Source organism: Vidua macroura, chromosome 11, assembly GCF_024509145.1.
Source record: "Vidua macroura isolate BioBank_ID:100142 chromosome 11, ASM2450914v1, whole genome shotgun sequence".
Lineage (NCBI taxonomy): Eukaryota > Metazoa > Chordata > Aves > Passeriformes > Viduidae > Vidua > Vidua macroura.
The window spans coordinates 3,086,633-3,102,832 of record NC_071581.1 but is presented as its reverse complement, the minus strand read 5'-3'; the positions used below and the strand labels follow the sequence as shown (position 1 = coordinate 3,102,832).

The 16,200-nt window shown below is 42.2% G+C and overlaps 1 protein-coding gene across 2 annotated transcripts in view; it reads right to left on the bottom strand.

Moving 5' to 3' along the window:
* The window catches only part of GARRE1 (granule associated Rac and RHOG effector 1), a 57,943-nt gene that overhangs the window by 22,950 nt on the left and 18,793 nt on the right, over positions 1-16,200 (bottom strand). For both annotated transcript variants that reach the window (XM_053987788.1, XM_053987787.1), the window contains exon 2: positions 5,445-6,774. In XM_053987788.1, the coding sequence (XP_053843763.1) occupies positions 5,445-5,939 (495 nt within the window). In that variant the 5' untranslated portion in view covers positions 5,940-6,774. The remainder of the gene's footprint in view (positions 1-5,444; positions 6,775-16,200) is intronic.

Genomic DNA, 16,200 nt, shown 5'->3' with positions numbered 1-16,200 from the left:
CAGTCACAGACACCACCACGTCCTTTTCAAGTGTATTTGCCCTACTTTCCCATGCACAAGGGTGTGACTCTACTCCTTCAGACCAGAATAAGCACAAACCCTACAAACTGTGCAGGAATCAAAGCTGAACTGGAATAATCTCAGGTAGCAACCAGTGAGATTTCCCTGGGAGTGGTGATGTTTCCTTCATTTCTTAGATTCATTAATATTGTATAATGAGGTCTTCAGCTTCCAAACTTTTTGTCCTACAGAACACAGCTCTACCACATTGACTTCCCTGACCTTTATCAGGCAGGACAGCTGTTTGTCTCAGCAGAGCCTTACCTGAAGGAATCTCTCTTTTCCTGCTCAGGCAGTTGGAAGCAATGGGACTTTTGGTTGGAAGCAATGGGACTTTTGGTTGGAAGCAATGGGACTCTTGGTTCCCTACCAACGGGAGCACCAGGTGAGAGTGTAGGTTACTCTGTCCCACTTTATTCTCCTAATGGGAGCACACAATCAACTTTGGAATATTCCACTGGACAAGTACACAAAATTGCCACTTTTCATTGCTAAACAGGGATGCAGTACAAACTGCCTGGCAAGAAAATCTTGTACAACAGATTCCTTAAAAGAGAACACTACCAGTAATAAAGTCAGCAAATAGCAAGTGTCAGTCTTCCACACTTGATACAAACACTGGCTTGCAGTTCTTCAAGTGCCACTTTATACAGTAGAACTTTCTTCTTTTTCCCTCTTTTTTTTTTGGCTATTTCCTTAAACAAGCAGAATGCTCAAAAAGCCAAACACCACAACAGAATTATTCTGTGGTTTCCCTTAACAGCCTCCTTGGTGGCACAGCCTGGCTGCCACTGAACTGGTGTGCCCCATTATGAGCCAGCAACCTTCCTGTACATTTACAGAAGTAAGCAGAGTATTACTCATTTTTACTACCTAGCAGTTCCCTGCAGTTCCAAAGAGTGATCTCATGAACAAAACACCTCAGTCCTGCCCATGGGCTGGAATCACCTGCAGGATGAACTAGATTCCAGCAGAAGCTGCAAGACTTGGGAAACCCAACAGACTCATTTCTTCCAGTAGTGACCCTAAAAGCCACTCATGATAATCTGATCTTGACAGCTACTGAAGTGGCCACTATCATTTAGCAGAAAAACAATTAAGTGTGAAGCATTTTAAAAATAAAAAGCAGCAATTAAAACGTAAGACAAAATATTTTTTTTGTTACTAACAGTTCCTCAACACAGAAGAGTCTGGAGCCAATCCCTGAAAATCCCAGGAAAGAATAATTTTTAAAATAGTTAAATTTGGCTTTACAATGTTGCTAAGAAAAACCTACATTTAATATTTACTCAGACATTTTTGTCTCACAAGATTCTTGTTCAAAAAATCCTAGGCTATTTTATACACATAAAAGCCAAAAATTATCTCCATTTAATATAAAACAGAGCATCCAAGAATATATCTGGTGCCCATCCATGCTTCCATTTGTACAGGAAGGTAGCATTGACATTCCTCTCACTACTACCACTTGTAAATCAATACACAAGCCCTATGCAACTAAAAGTAATTCTTCATATTTCGCAGTACTGAGGCTTCTGCAATGCTTCACCAGAGATGGGGAAATATACTTACTTTTACCAGTTTTACTCCTCCCTATGGATTTGCTTTAATGCTTTTATTAACAGACATACAGAGTTACTGCATTCCCTCAGCTGACAAACAGAAATGGAAAACACCCTCTTATTTATCCTGATTTCCAAGCTGTTCCTCACCCATAAAGGCACAGAATACCCAAGAATTCAAAAGTGTTTGAAAGAGGAAAAGAAAAAGAAGAAAATAAAAATCAGCATTTGCATTTCTGAAATTAAGAAACCTTAGGAAACTCCATCTGTCACCACACTTTGATCAAGAGAAGTCACCTTCTCACACAGGCTGGCAGACAGCTCTGAACTAGCAAGCTTTGTTCTAAGTAACAATGAACAAATTAAAAACCTCATCCCGTGGTGCTATAGTCCAGGGTGCACAACAGTTTCCAGCCCAAATTCAAGTCAGGAATGTTCATCAAAACTTAAGTTTTCTTGATATTGCCTCTCTAGGGGGCAAAGCCCACTACAGTAGATAAAGACTTGTGGCACCTGAGAAAAGCCACAGCTCTCTGCTTGATTCATAAAGCAAAACCTGTTCTGCTTGGACTTCTCATTCCTCCCCAAAACTACGGCTTGTGTTAAGCAAAGTTTAGGAAAATTGCATTTTCCTTAGCTGGGCTCATGCACAGAAAGCCTCATTCTCATGTCCTTCTCATGAATTTGGGGTTCTGCCCCACTGCACCCTGAATTACAACTCACCTCCCTGTTTCTGTGCCACCAGCCTCCAACCCCCAAATAAGAGCCCCTGCAGAACCATTCTTAGGGTTCTGCTGAGCCTCTCAGCTCCTGCTGAGCTGCCACTCAGGTGTTTCACCATCTCTCAATTCTCTCTCAGAGCTTTGAGTGCTTTCAGCCACCCACTAGAGAAGCTGACAAAGCAATTTCAGATACACCTGTGCTCCCCTCCTGGTATTTTCCAGGGGAAAACTTCCACTGCCTCACACTCTTCCCCCATCACTTCCCTGTTCAGTAAACTCTGATGAAGTCAGACAAACCCTTTATGTTTTTCTGCTTACATTGTGAGTTTTTAAATCCTGCTGGCAGTTTTATGAAATGTTAACTTCTCTATCTACCAGGGAAAAACTGCAAACCACTTTTTAAAATTGAAATTTCAGCATCAACAGCTCAGTCTTCAAATCCCAGAAAAGCACAATGGGAGAGGTCACCCCAATGCAAGGAGAAATTTCACCTAGGTCAGTTTTGCCAGATGCAGGTTTAACCTGTTCTGTCAGCTATCCTGCTATCTTTGCAGCAATCCACATCAGTGCTCCACTAACATTACAAAGGATTTCCATTGCTTCCAATGTGAATCTTTCCTTCTGAAATTTAAGTACCTTGCTCCACCTTACATGGACATGAACAGACACTGACATGTTCTGGCAGCTTCTCACATACCTAAGCAATTTTGATTCTCCTTCTCTTCTCCTTCTCTTCTGTAGAGTCCATCTTTTCAATCTGTCTCTGATGTCCTATTTCCTGGATGTCTGACTACCCTTGCTACACTCCTTTGGCTCCCTATTTCTCCAAGTACACCAGCAGTGCTGTGCATGTGCACTGCTGTGTCTAAGGCCATAATAACCTGCAAAGAGTTCAGTGCTCAGTTCATGGTTCCTGCAGGTTAGGGGTGTGTTAAATACATGGTAAATGTCCCTTTGTACAACAGCAACAGCACTGATTTATTATTTCCAACTGCACAACACTGATTCTTCCCCAACACATAACTCCCACAGCCTTAGGACTGTTCTCCAGAAGTGCTGCCCAGTGGGCTCCACTCCTGAGGCTGAAAAATTCTATTTAAATATCGCAACATTCAGTTTTCCCCTCTGAATTCCATCCCAACTGGAAAAATCATTTGCCCAAGATTATTTTTAGTTCAGCAGGTCTCCCAGCATACTTATATCCTGTGCTTTCAACTCATCTACAAACAAATATATTCCTGTACTGGCCTCTGCCAAGGTCCATTTCAACAGTGAGCAGCTGCTGCTCCCTGGACAGAACCACCCAACCCCTCTGCCTGCAGAATTCACTCATCCACAGTCCTGACTGACCCACAGAACAACCACGGAGTCGCTGTCAAATCCCTACATTCTGCTGCTCCTTAAGCCAAAGCAGAACACAACACTGGTCTCATTATACAGAAGTGCCCATAAATCTCACATACTGACTTTTTCAAAGCCACGTGCAAGATGCAGTTTTAATTAAGAAAAGCGCAATGAGAAGTGCTGGGACAGCCCAAGAGGGGCAGGCAGGAAAGGCCAGGAGCAGCTGCTCTGCTGGCATTCTGCACACACCTGCTCCCAGCACGGAGCTGCCAGGGCAGGGGACGGAGCACTGCAGGTGCACACGGAGCCCAGAACGAGGGTCAGGCCTGGCCAGGTAAAGCTGGGACCAAAGCAGGTTTCTCTGCCTTCAAGCTGGCAGGATGTGCACCCACCTGACACAAACACTGCTTTGCTCTGCTCCTCAGCTCCCTGCTGAGCAAACCCTCTCTGCACAGCGCAGGGCAGAGCCAGCACCCACCTCTGCCTGCCCACGTGACAAAAGGAGCTCTACAGATGGCTCCAACACTTTGAAGGACAGCATTTCCAAACCCACAAAAACCCCTAGAAGACATCCAGTGCTTCATATGTTTTTGCTTTTTTAAATTCAGAAAGTCTTTCAGCACATCTATTATAAAGACTGATTAATTACATAAACTCACTCTTTTTTATATACATTGCTATAGCTTTAGCTAAAGAGTGATGTTATTGGATTGTCTTTAAAAATATCAGCCTACAGAAGACATTTATAGCAAATATATAACCCATCTTACTCCATTCTATACCAAGTATACAACACTGAGAACTGCAATACACAACTGCAGGGAGAGCTGTGACTGACAAATTGCATCCTCCCTAACGACTCCATCTGGAAGTGATGCAGTTAGAGACAGCAGATAATGCCTGACAGGCACAAGCATGCACTCTTACAAAGCTACCTGAAATCTGAATCAAAACCAACAGAACTTAAAAGTAGGTTTTCCATTCAGGATTCTGAAGGAATAACTCTGAAGACTGCTGCAAAGTGAAGAAATATGTCAAAACACAAGGAACTAGTTAAAACTCCAGGGATTTATCTGTGACTATCACTTAACACTGCCTGCCAGGTAACACATTTACTAGAGGAGAAATATCCAGACCTTCCCAGGCAGGTGTGGCGGGAAGTTTGGGATCCTCTCTGAATACTGAATCTTGGGCACTCCCTGCCAGCATATGAACATTGTAGCAAAGTCATGACAAATTTTTAAAGCACTAGTTTCTCACACGGGATGTTATTTTCCTCTCACAACAGCTCAAAAAGACAAAAATGTTCTAAAGAGTGATAAAATCACTCTTTAGTCAACTAATACGTAGTTTTACAGAAACACTGATGACAATATGCTACTCCCATGTGCTTAGGTTTCCCCTCAGAATGGATAATACCAAGGCAAGTGTAGGCTGATTTAGAATATGATGGCATAACATTTTTAGAAACGTTGGCTAACAAACCAGAAAATGGTTTAAAACTTTTGTCTAGTTGGTTCTTCTACAGGAATATTTACTAAATACCTAATTTAACATAGATGGAGGTCAGATCTCGCAAATGACTTAGTAATTTTTTAGTACATAAATGAGGAGTTTCTTTTCCCACCAGCATTACCCACAAATACACAGCAAGGTGGACAAAGCTTCTGGTGTAGAAGGGATTTTGAAGAGAAATCCAGTTAAGAAGGAATGATACAAATTCACATGCAAAACAGTATCCTCCAACGTAACTTACCTCAATGTCTTGTAGGCTGAACTCTTTTTGATCTTTGAAGTTTGCAGCTCCTGCACTCAGTTCCATCAGCATTTTTGCTATTTCTGGTTTTATTGCTGCTGTGAGTCGACTCGCCGCTTCCATGACATGTTCCTGCACGTCTTTCAGTTGCATAGCTGCCTTAGAGTAGTGCGAGTTCCTGAACACGCTGCTGAAAAGGTCTGTGAGGAAAGTGCTCGTACGGCAAAACACGTTGAGTGCATCCAGGTATTTGGAGATTCCCTGCTGGATGTCTGCGATTGGAGTCGTGTGGGAGGCGGGGTGGGAGCAGCCGCCCGCAGCAGCCGGGGACACCAGGGGGGTGCTGGGGGTGGCCGATGCCAGCGGGGCGCTCAGGGTCCTGCCCAGCTCGGGCAGTTGATACTGCTGGTGTTGCTGCACTTTCTGCTTGGACCCGCCAAGCAAAAAGCGCCGCTTATAGTCCATTTTGCTTTCTTGTGCACTGCAGCAATACATAAGTGAGTGCTTGTCCGGAGAGTTCTTGAATTAACAATCACTTGTCAAATTCCTTCCTCGGGTATCTATGTACAGTAACAGTGCAGGACTGTGTACATAGGTTTCACAAAAGGCATTTCAGAAAGGCAAGCGTCTGTGTAATCTGTATCAGCAGTGGGAACGGCAGCAGATTTGCTGACTCTGTGTTTTCAATGTTCGGTGCAGCCCTGCTGCAGTTATAAACTGTACTCAAAAAGCAAGCCCAAGTATCTTAATAATGCTCTGTCTCTTGTGTGGTATCCCCTCCGCAGGCAGAAAAGCCAACTGGAGCAGAGAAGCGATCGCTTACAAGTTCTTCACGAGCGTAATGTCGTCCATTGCTGTTGCATCTACAAAAGTTAGTTCTGTCAATGCAAATAATAGTTTTAGAAGCAATACCTTAATACAACTCTCCCATTAGTAGGTATCAGGAAAAGTGGAGCAAACCACCGATCAACAGCGATTATAAAAGCAGTGCAGAGGCTCTTTCCTTGAAAAAGCAAATCCTTATGTCAGCAGATCAAATATCTTCAAATGTCTTGACAGATCCAGTCTGCCAACTCAGTTTACTTGTAGTGTCTCTTCTTAATATTGGAGGGGGAAAAAAATTTGGACTGCTTACAGAAGACTTTGCAAGTATAAGCTATTAAAAACTAGAGTGTTTGTTATTGCAAGCCTTCTTCCCCTTTCCCTGTTTGTTGAGGTAGTTGTTTCCGTTGTAACTTTAAGAAGTGGTGCTTCCAGACTGCGTTTGCCCTCAATTGCAGACTCAGAACAAAAATGCACAAATGTATTTGTAAGGCCTCTAGGTCATTTCCTGTGAAGGGGAAAAAAAGAAATGTTATACATCAGAGAACAATGAGAAGGTTTAAAAATTTAACTCCTGCAGTGTCCCGGTTCACGTTTCTGGGCACACACTGTCAACAACACCCAAGCTCCAAAGGGGGAGAGAGCTGCACTGAGTTTAAAAGGCTGTTAGAATCCAGTGTCATCCTGTTGCTACACTCAACACTGTTAGGTATTTTCTTTCTGTTGGATAGTAATTCTTTCATTGTAGACTGTCAAACTTAAGAGTCTGGTTAATCCCCAGTGCAAGTCTTGCACAGTTAAGAACAGTGAAAGGTTATTACTGCAGAGCTCAAGGGGAGTTAATCACATTTTCTAATCCCATCCTTTTAAAATAATTTTAAAATGAAATAAATTAAAACTTTTTTTCATACACCATAATTTATTGCATTTCTCTCCCATTCATTTTAATAGTTTACTAAATCAACAGATACAGGTCCCTAGTTTTTTATTTAGTACAACAACAGACAAATCTGCCTAATCCTACCTGAGATTAGCTGAGAAACACAACATTCATATCCCATTCCAGTGTGATGGGCAGGCAGCATCTCTCATACACAAGGTGGTATATGAGGCACAACTGCTTAAGAATCTGACTGGTGTAAATAACACTCTCAGCACACATCAAAGTGGGGAGGAAATAAAACTTCTGTATTGCCCTGCTCAAACTAGCACACCCTGGTGCAGCTGGTGAGCCAAGAGCTCCTTGAAGGCATCTGCAGGAAGGTGAACAGCACCTGAGCAGTGGGAAAAGAGATGAGATGGAGCACGAGGTGCTCAGTACCAGGCACTCATGAAACAGTGTCAGGACAATATCAGAAGGATACAACTCCTGCCATCAGTTTGCCCAGTCCTAGCACACTTTGCCCAGTCACACTTCAGGCCACTCTCTGCCTCTCCTACACACACCCCACTTGATTCTATCAAACAAGGACATCCTTTTCCTTACTGAAGCAATGGCAATGTCAGAGGCACTTGGAAGAATAAGCCAGGAACCCTTTCATTTAACAACAAAATGTTCCTTTAGCTATTGTATTTGAGCAATGAAATCTGTAGTTATACTGTCAGAATGGTTGGGGAACAAAGATTTTATTTTCAGTCAAAATTTCTTCTTTCCATCTGTCTGAACACACACAATATTCATTTATTCCCATTTTGGCACATATGTAGGATACAAGCATCCCACAGATAAAGAAGACAGCAAGACACAGCAGGACAAAACATCCAGAGCTGGGTAGTCTTACTCCCACTAAAACACAGGACACAAGTTTTTCAGGAAACCGTTGCTGCAGATGGTTCCGCTTCAGAGATCTAGAGCAAATATTCTTTCATACTGGCACTTTTTAAAACCTAAAACCCAAAGAAACTCCCATATGCATTTCAGCATCCTTAAAGTACTCCAAGCTGACTACTTACCTCTCTAACTACCTTCTCTCAGTATTCACACTGAATGTGTCAAATCACAAAAACTCATTAAAACCATAATTTTCTAGGAAGTCTTGATGTCACATGCATAGCTGAAAGTAATTTTCTCCTTGTTTTACAAGCTATGGTGTCTTACAGTGGAGAGCATGATTAAATTGGTTTCCTTGATTGCATATAAATGTAGATGGAACAAGAGAGTTGGTTAATTTAAATGCAACATATAAGTAAATTAGTGATTGTTTTTCTAAGTAGATGTGAAATTTCTCATTTCGGAGGAACTTAAGAAATGAGCATTAAAGAAAAAACTAAGAAGGAGGGGTTTTCAAGCTCTAGGGTTTTGATTTAGATGAGATTATCAGAGATGCACCTCAGCTCAGTGCTTGTGATTACACACAGAGCCTTTCAGGATCAAACACACTGAACTCATCATTTGGAATGGTCAGATATTTAGCCAATACATAAACCTGCTGCATCCTGAAAGAACATAAATGCAATGAATAGAAAAAAAATGGTGGCTTCATATTTTCTACAGTTATAAACAAAAATGAAAAATCATTGTGGTTTACTTCTAGACAATTTTGTAGTCAAACTTGCAAGTACTTATTCAATTCTTCAGCTTCAAAATTCCCTTGAAATAAAACCTACAGAGAAGTTTAAAGAGGACAGCTTGTATCTTCAGCTGACATTTATTCAAAGAGAGGAAAGCCGCATGCCTCAACACCAGACATGTGTCTGAATACTATGTCTGAAACTCTATAATGAGCTCTCTGACATGCTACATACAAAATAAACATTCCTCCTTTTGCATCTTTTCCTGAAAAAGTGAAGCACAGAAGGTTCCCACGCTCTCCCTAAACGTGAGAGCTCCACACTGAACTGCACAGACTTCAGGCCAATCCACCTCTGGCCACCTTAGGGGGAAAAAGCAACCAAGGGTTTCCTTCTAGTGATACAAGAACAGCATGTTATCACCAAAAATATAAACCTTAAGCTTACACTTAATTTTGTGGAAAACAGAAATACTCACAGAAACTAAGTGAAGGAATTACCAAAAAAGTTACCATACCACACGAAAAAGGTATTTTAGTCCTTTCTTCATGCAATCAAAACCAAAACAGTCCTGTTCAGGTACTCTTAAAGACTGTAATAGAACTAATATATAAGAGAAACCCAGCTCCACACTGAACACTACCCTGCTTGGCAAAACACTACTGGAAAAGCTCAGCATGCTGTTTGCATTCTCACCTCAAGGAGTTAATGCCAAAGTTAAGGAACTGCGACGACTTTGGACTGTTTGAACTTCCAGAGAATCAGACAGCTGCACAAGCTCCTCTAAAAATGGCCACATTTGCATAGAGGAAACAGAAATTGCAGGAAAATGAGTGCAAATGCAAATCTGTTCGCTACTTTTTTTAAATGTAGCATCCAAATATTTTTGCTTAGATACTTCCCAGAAAAATGTTTTTTCCTAACTTCACCAGTCACAAGAGATACAAATAAACAGGGAAGACTTTCAGATAAGTGGAATTTGGTAACCCAAATTTGTTTAGGACCAGGATGAGTAGTCCAGTCTGCCATCTGTCCTGTTTGGGATTACCCTGCTAGAAGAGAAGGCAACTTTTTCCCAGAATCAACACAAGAAATTGAGCAGAGGAAGCAGTGCTTTAAAAAAGGTTCCGACCTCAACTTTAAAAACTGGCAAAAGTTTGCCTTCAATTGGTGTTCTTTATGGATTCTGTTGTCCTTTCAAAGAATATGCAATAAAACACAGAAGAATAAGATAGTCCAAAACACCTGAGCTGATTTTTTGAATGTAGCACTTCATGCTATTTCATGCTGGTTTTAATTAGATGAGATACAGATTCCAAATCTCAGGATGAACTTAACACCGCACCCACCATTTATGTAAAACAAACTAAATCAAATTAATGTTCAAAAAAAAGCTAACTCCAAAAGAAACAACCCAGAGCAGCCAGATTGCTTACCCAGGAAAAGCCTGAACAAACAAACCCACTGCGAGGCCAACAGGCCAGGAAGCTGCCAGAGCCAAGGGCCTCCTGTCAAAAACACACAGAAGTCTCTCTGACATTCAGTGATACAAATGTGGTGCAAATCTAAAAGTCACTCCACGAGAAAAGGTGTCATTCCACCTTCCAGTTTCCTGCCACTAATGTGTACATCCCACCCATCACCTGGCCAGGCCACCCCGTGTCCAAATGTGAATACCTTAAACCAAAGATATTCTCAATGGTCCTCAACACCTGCACAGCAAACTGGGAGCAGGAGGGCAAGGGAAGCCTGTACACCATTTCCCAAGGACTGCTCAGTGTCCCTCTGTCCCCACCACAGTTGGCTCAGGGCTACAAGAGTGACCAGGCAACAGCAATTTGTGTGTGGGCATCCAGCTGCAAAGATCCTGGCCAAGGAAAGCGCGGCTGGGAAGGACGTGGGGCACAGAGCTGCAGCCCAGGATGCCACCTGCAGCACCACGCTGGCCAGGAGGGCAGGGACAACAGCCAGGCCTTCAGGAGGCAGCACAGAGTCCTGACTGTGGAAGCTTCAGCCCAGCAGTGTGGTTTGAAAGCACGGCCATTACTGAAGCAGGAGAAATGGGAAGGAGTCCCAGGTGGGAGCCTGGCAGAGGGCAGCACCAGCATGCCCAGGTGAGCCACAGCCAGCCTGCATCCCCAGGGAACAGCCAGGGCTGTGCAGGAGCAACAGGTCCCTTCCTCTCCTCCTTTCACACAGGTCACTAAGCAGAGGTAACAATGCAAGAGGACTAAAGCAGATGGTGGAAACTCCTCCAAGTAAACTTTTCAGGATCCTCATAAATAATCAGGTTAAAAAAACCAGTCAGGTATCCCCAACTACTTTTTGGGAGGTATTTTAAGACAGACATCACATTTTTAACTGGGAGTTGATTAATTTTACACTCTCCCAAACAGTAGATGGATTACATCTACAAAACATATCTATTCTAAAATACTAGAAATTGGAATCCACAGACCAGGAATTCAATATAAAGAACAGTTCTAATTTCAGCAACAAATCTCAACCTGATTAATTAAATTCTGACTTTGACTACAACTTCTCCACTACTCTCATTAATATACCACATTTATTAATATTAAAATTGCGACAGAAATGGCACCTGTCTAATATATTCAATCCACCCATGAAGAGCAAACACATCAAATTAAATGTATGTGGGTTTTTAAATTTTGTTTTCATTTTCAAACATTGTTTTGAACATAAAACTTTTCAGAATAATACAAGAGCTGAAGCTACACTTCAAAAATTAAACTTCTCAGTCAACAAGAAGAGCCACCTTCAAGTAACGCTGACTGGCAGAAAATATGCGTCCACCTCTGACATCAATCAAGTTGTTCTGCACCTGGAATTTCTTACCAACACATCATAAATACTTAAAGCATGCAAATGCCTTTATAGGGGTTGACAAGTATTGATTATCTTCACTACCAGGGCAAAGGAGGCTTAGGGTTTTCCAGACTCACTGGATGGCAGCTGGCAGGATGCAGGCACAGCACAAGAGCCCCAGCAGCCCAGGAATGCCAGCAGGGACAGGACTCTCCCCACCCAACCCTGACTGCTGCTGGGCTGGAGCTACAGATCCACGATGGAAAAGCAGCATTGCTTTCCAAGGCTTTCTCATGGGGTGGGCTGCAGCCTCCAGGGCACCCAGGCACCTCCTGGATGGGTTTTTTAGTTTGGGGTTTTTTTTGTCACCTAGGTTGTAAAAATCTCCTATTAGAGGAGGATGGAGGAAAGTCAGAAATACACCATCATACCAAAATCATTTTAGTTCTTGTTAGCTCATGAATTGCTCATTGGGATTCCTTTTTGGCTGCTTGCCCAGAACACTTGGAGGAAAAAGAAACAAATCAAAACAAAAAAAGTAGTCCAGTGAGTCCCTAGTGAACCCATGAAGCTCCTGTTGGATACATCCTTCTCCCAGGGTGTCCCGTCCCCTCTCTGGGGGCAGATGGGTGCCAGCAGCCACCCTGGAAGTGCCCCTGTGTCCTCCCTGCCCCAGCTGGGGACCAGAGCTCCCAGAATACATTCCACAGGGCCTGTGCAGTTAGCACAGTTCAACTAGAATCAAACTGAGCACCTCAAATTTCAACAGAGTAATTTATTAATTTGGAACCTGCTCTCAAGTTAGCAGTGAAGCAATTACCAACCAAAGCACTGAGATTTGTTAAACCAGCAACCTGGTTTTATTAACTCAAAAGACCAATTTCACTGATGATATATCTTCCTAGAATTTATAGACAGTTGCTGAATTAATTTATTATGCTTTGTCTGGAGTTTTTTTCCCTTAAAAATGACATTCCTTAAAGTAACGACAGTAAATTATTTGTGCTGATTTCCGTCTCCTGCATTTGTATTGAAAAATCCTGTCAGGGTGCATTTCTGTTAGGTGCCCAAAATGACAAGCAAAGACAAAAATATGTCCACACCCTGCCCAAAAATAAAAATAACCAACAGTTCTGTCATGAAAACCACTCAGAAACAGAGAGGACTGGAAAAGGCTGAAGAACATCAAATTTGGGGAGTTAGGTAATACTGAGGGTCCTGCCTGGTCAGCTCTACACCACCTCACTTCCAAATCTTAGCCCTTCAGAAAAAAACCCTATAAACCTGTGTAACTACACTCCCTAAAAGATACACAAGGAATGTAGCTGTCCCTCAGTCAAATTCACACTTGTCACCCAGTGAACTGGATTTTTCCAAGGCAGATCCTACAGCCCATCAGGAGACTTCTTGCATTTTGTTTGAAGTAAAACTCGTAACACTTGAAATAGCACTAACTCAAGTCTCAGCAATAAGATATGAGAGCAAAAGGAAAAGCCAGTGAAAGGAATGTGTTAAATCAGAGCTTCTTTCAGCCTCGTGTGCCTCCGCCAACGTCAAAAATAGACGCCTGTGTCAGATCAGGATCACTGCTTCAGTCCTCCCCAGGCAATAGGTGCTTGCGTTATCTATTTTGAAAGCAAGAGCAGCTCCCCTTTGAAAAGAGAAAGGGGAGCTGGCCCATTCTTTTGGGAGAGCAGCCTAACAAAGCCTTTGCACACAGCAAGAGAAATTCCCACACATGACTGTCAGGCAGGGGAGACTCCAGGCTCCATCTCCCAGAAGGGTGCACTCACCACCAGCCACAGGCACACACCCCCAGCAGAGCTGGAAAATGTGCTAGGATGAGGAAAAAGCTCGTGGGACCAGACTGAGAACAAGCATAAACAGCACAGATTTCTGTAGAGAAGGCACAGCTCTGCCTCCCAGAACAGCTCACCTACAGAATTCTTTGATCCTGCAGGACTGCTCAGGAAGGGACACCTGTGCACATGGACAGCCATCCATGGGAAGAATAAACTTCCCTTCCAAACAGAGGCAAAAACTGCAGGAAGGGTTTCAACCCAGGGACAGTGAGCTGACAATTTCTAAAAAATCCTGAGATTAAGTTAACATGTTCCTGTAAATGATCACAGATTTCACTTCCTGCTGAAGGGAAGTCAGGAAGGAAAGGCCGAGCTAGAGAAATATTCAATTAAGCATATGTGGAACAGGAATATTACTTGGTCAGGCTTATGCACATTGGTCCAGTTATGGCCACCTGAGACAATTCCCAGGTCTGTCTTTGCACCCCCACCCAGCACATCACATCCACACTTGAAGTCCTTTGAAGCAGAAGCCACCCATGTGGCAATTCCTCTTCACCCTGTCACTCCTGATTACTGTATTCAAAAGTAGAAATACAGAGTCCAGGATGGTGTTTTCTTTTTCAAACTTAGCTGGAAAAACAAGCATTAAGAAAACAAATTTAATTGTTTCTCAGTTGTTTACTGAAAACTCAAAAAAATCACCATTTCCCAAGTTTATGCAGAAAATCAGCTTTCATATGGGGGGTGAACACAATACAATAAAAAACAACAACAAAAAAGCCCAACACTAAACCATCCTACAATCCCATGAGGTTACAGTAGACATCTTAAACCTCTGGGCTCACTTCAGTAATGAACTTAGGCACATGTTTAGTTCCAGGTCTGATTAGTGGTGTCTCCCACACAGTCAGGTAAGAGTTAAACTCCTTGTTACACCACCAATTGCAGCTTTCTAGCATAAGCAAATGTCATATTTCATTTTCAGTAACTGGGAAGAGATGTTTTCAATACACATTTTAAGATCCATGTTAAAAATTTCTACTAAAATTCGTTAAAGAGGTTTAGGAAATCACTTTGAAGAGCTTAGTTACTGCTGAGTCAGTGCAGATCAAGAAACCAGGCAGAAGGCTCCACATAGAGCTTTATTCTCATCAGTTTAAAAGGATTTGTCCACGGACTCAAACGCTGCAGAAAAAGCTTCCACACTCAGAAAAATGGGAGTAATTCCCCCTCTTTAACCAAGTACATAGAGAAATAAATGAAAGACATTCTTCAACAGATCTTCCTTCAACAGTTAGGTTCTTCTGAGGAAGCTTTCATTGTCCTGAACAAATCACACCTTAAACAAGACTTGGAAAGACAAGTGGGAATAAGAACCCAGGTCAATACTACACTATTCAGGCATGACACACTGCATGCTCTAACACATTATATATATATATATATATATATATATATATATATATATATATATATATATATATATATATACAGGACTAAGGGACTAAAGACACCAGATTAATTAGGGATAAATTTATCAACTCATACATAGAAAAAGAATCCGAACCTCCCACACAAAATGATGGGCTCTGGTCTGATCATTACCATTGAGGAAGGTGATCTCAGTGCTACAAGTGACTGGTTTTGATAAACATCAGCCTGATGCTGAATGGCAGAGTCAGAAGAATAGTTCTGGAAGGGAACAGCCATGTTGGAAAAGCCAGACACATACTTATGCCACTGCCTAAATCCATGGTTTGCCCACACTTCAAATGTAGAGTGCAGTTCTGGTCTCTTATCACCCTCCCTGCCAGAGGGGCTCACTTGGGTTACTGAACAGTCTGACCACAGGCTCAGGAAATCCCAGATGCAGCAAGTTGTTGAGAACAGTTTTAAATCAGTATTGCCCACAAATTGACCCTGCTCTTGCCTTTCCCTGGATATCCATTTATAACTTTCCAGGGACAAAGGAGGTAGAGGTGGATCCCTTTTGGAGCCCAAATCAGCCACTTTTACTTTGTCACTCTCTCCACCTCCAGCAACCACTGAAGGCAGTGGAGCAGTCCCAACGACAGAAGTGCCACAAGGACACACTGTTTACAACTCCTCTGCAAACAGAAGCATTTCCTCATCCCAGCTCAGCTGTTCCCTCTCAGACTTGCAGCCCTTCTGTTGCTCCTGCAAACACAGATACCACATTTCTGAAATGCCCCAGGACTTGCACTTCCCAGCACACACACGTTTGAATTTTCCCACTGAAATAAATATCCCTACGCCAAACTGTTTTAAGCATTTGTGATGCTACGCAACTTTTAAAAAGCCAAAGTCAGTAACTTCAGTAGGCATTTTAATTATTTCAGTAGTGTTAAATAAAAGTAGTATTTCAAGGCAGAGAAAATTATAGATCATCTACACATTTAAAGCTCTTCTACGAAGAAGGAAGTTCTGAGTACTAGAAACATGAGACAGATTATATACAGCAAATCCTGTAAAGCCTGTGATTTTTTTTTTTTTTGCCTGTTTGCAGGAAGGATGATGAAAGCTTTCAAAACATTTGGAGTAACTCAACACCAACAATCTTTCCTTACCCAAATTACTATGCTGCTTCTGAATTCTCAACACTTGCCACAGAATTCATCTACAACATTCTCGATACCAGACTACATCAAAACAATGAAAAAACCCTGCAAATGCACTTTCTTAGCTGCATTAAATATACTAATCCTAACCCCCTATGAATGAAGTGACATACTAGCATGTATTTCCACATGGAAACGATCCTCTTTTTC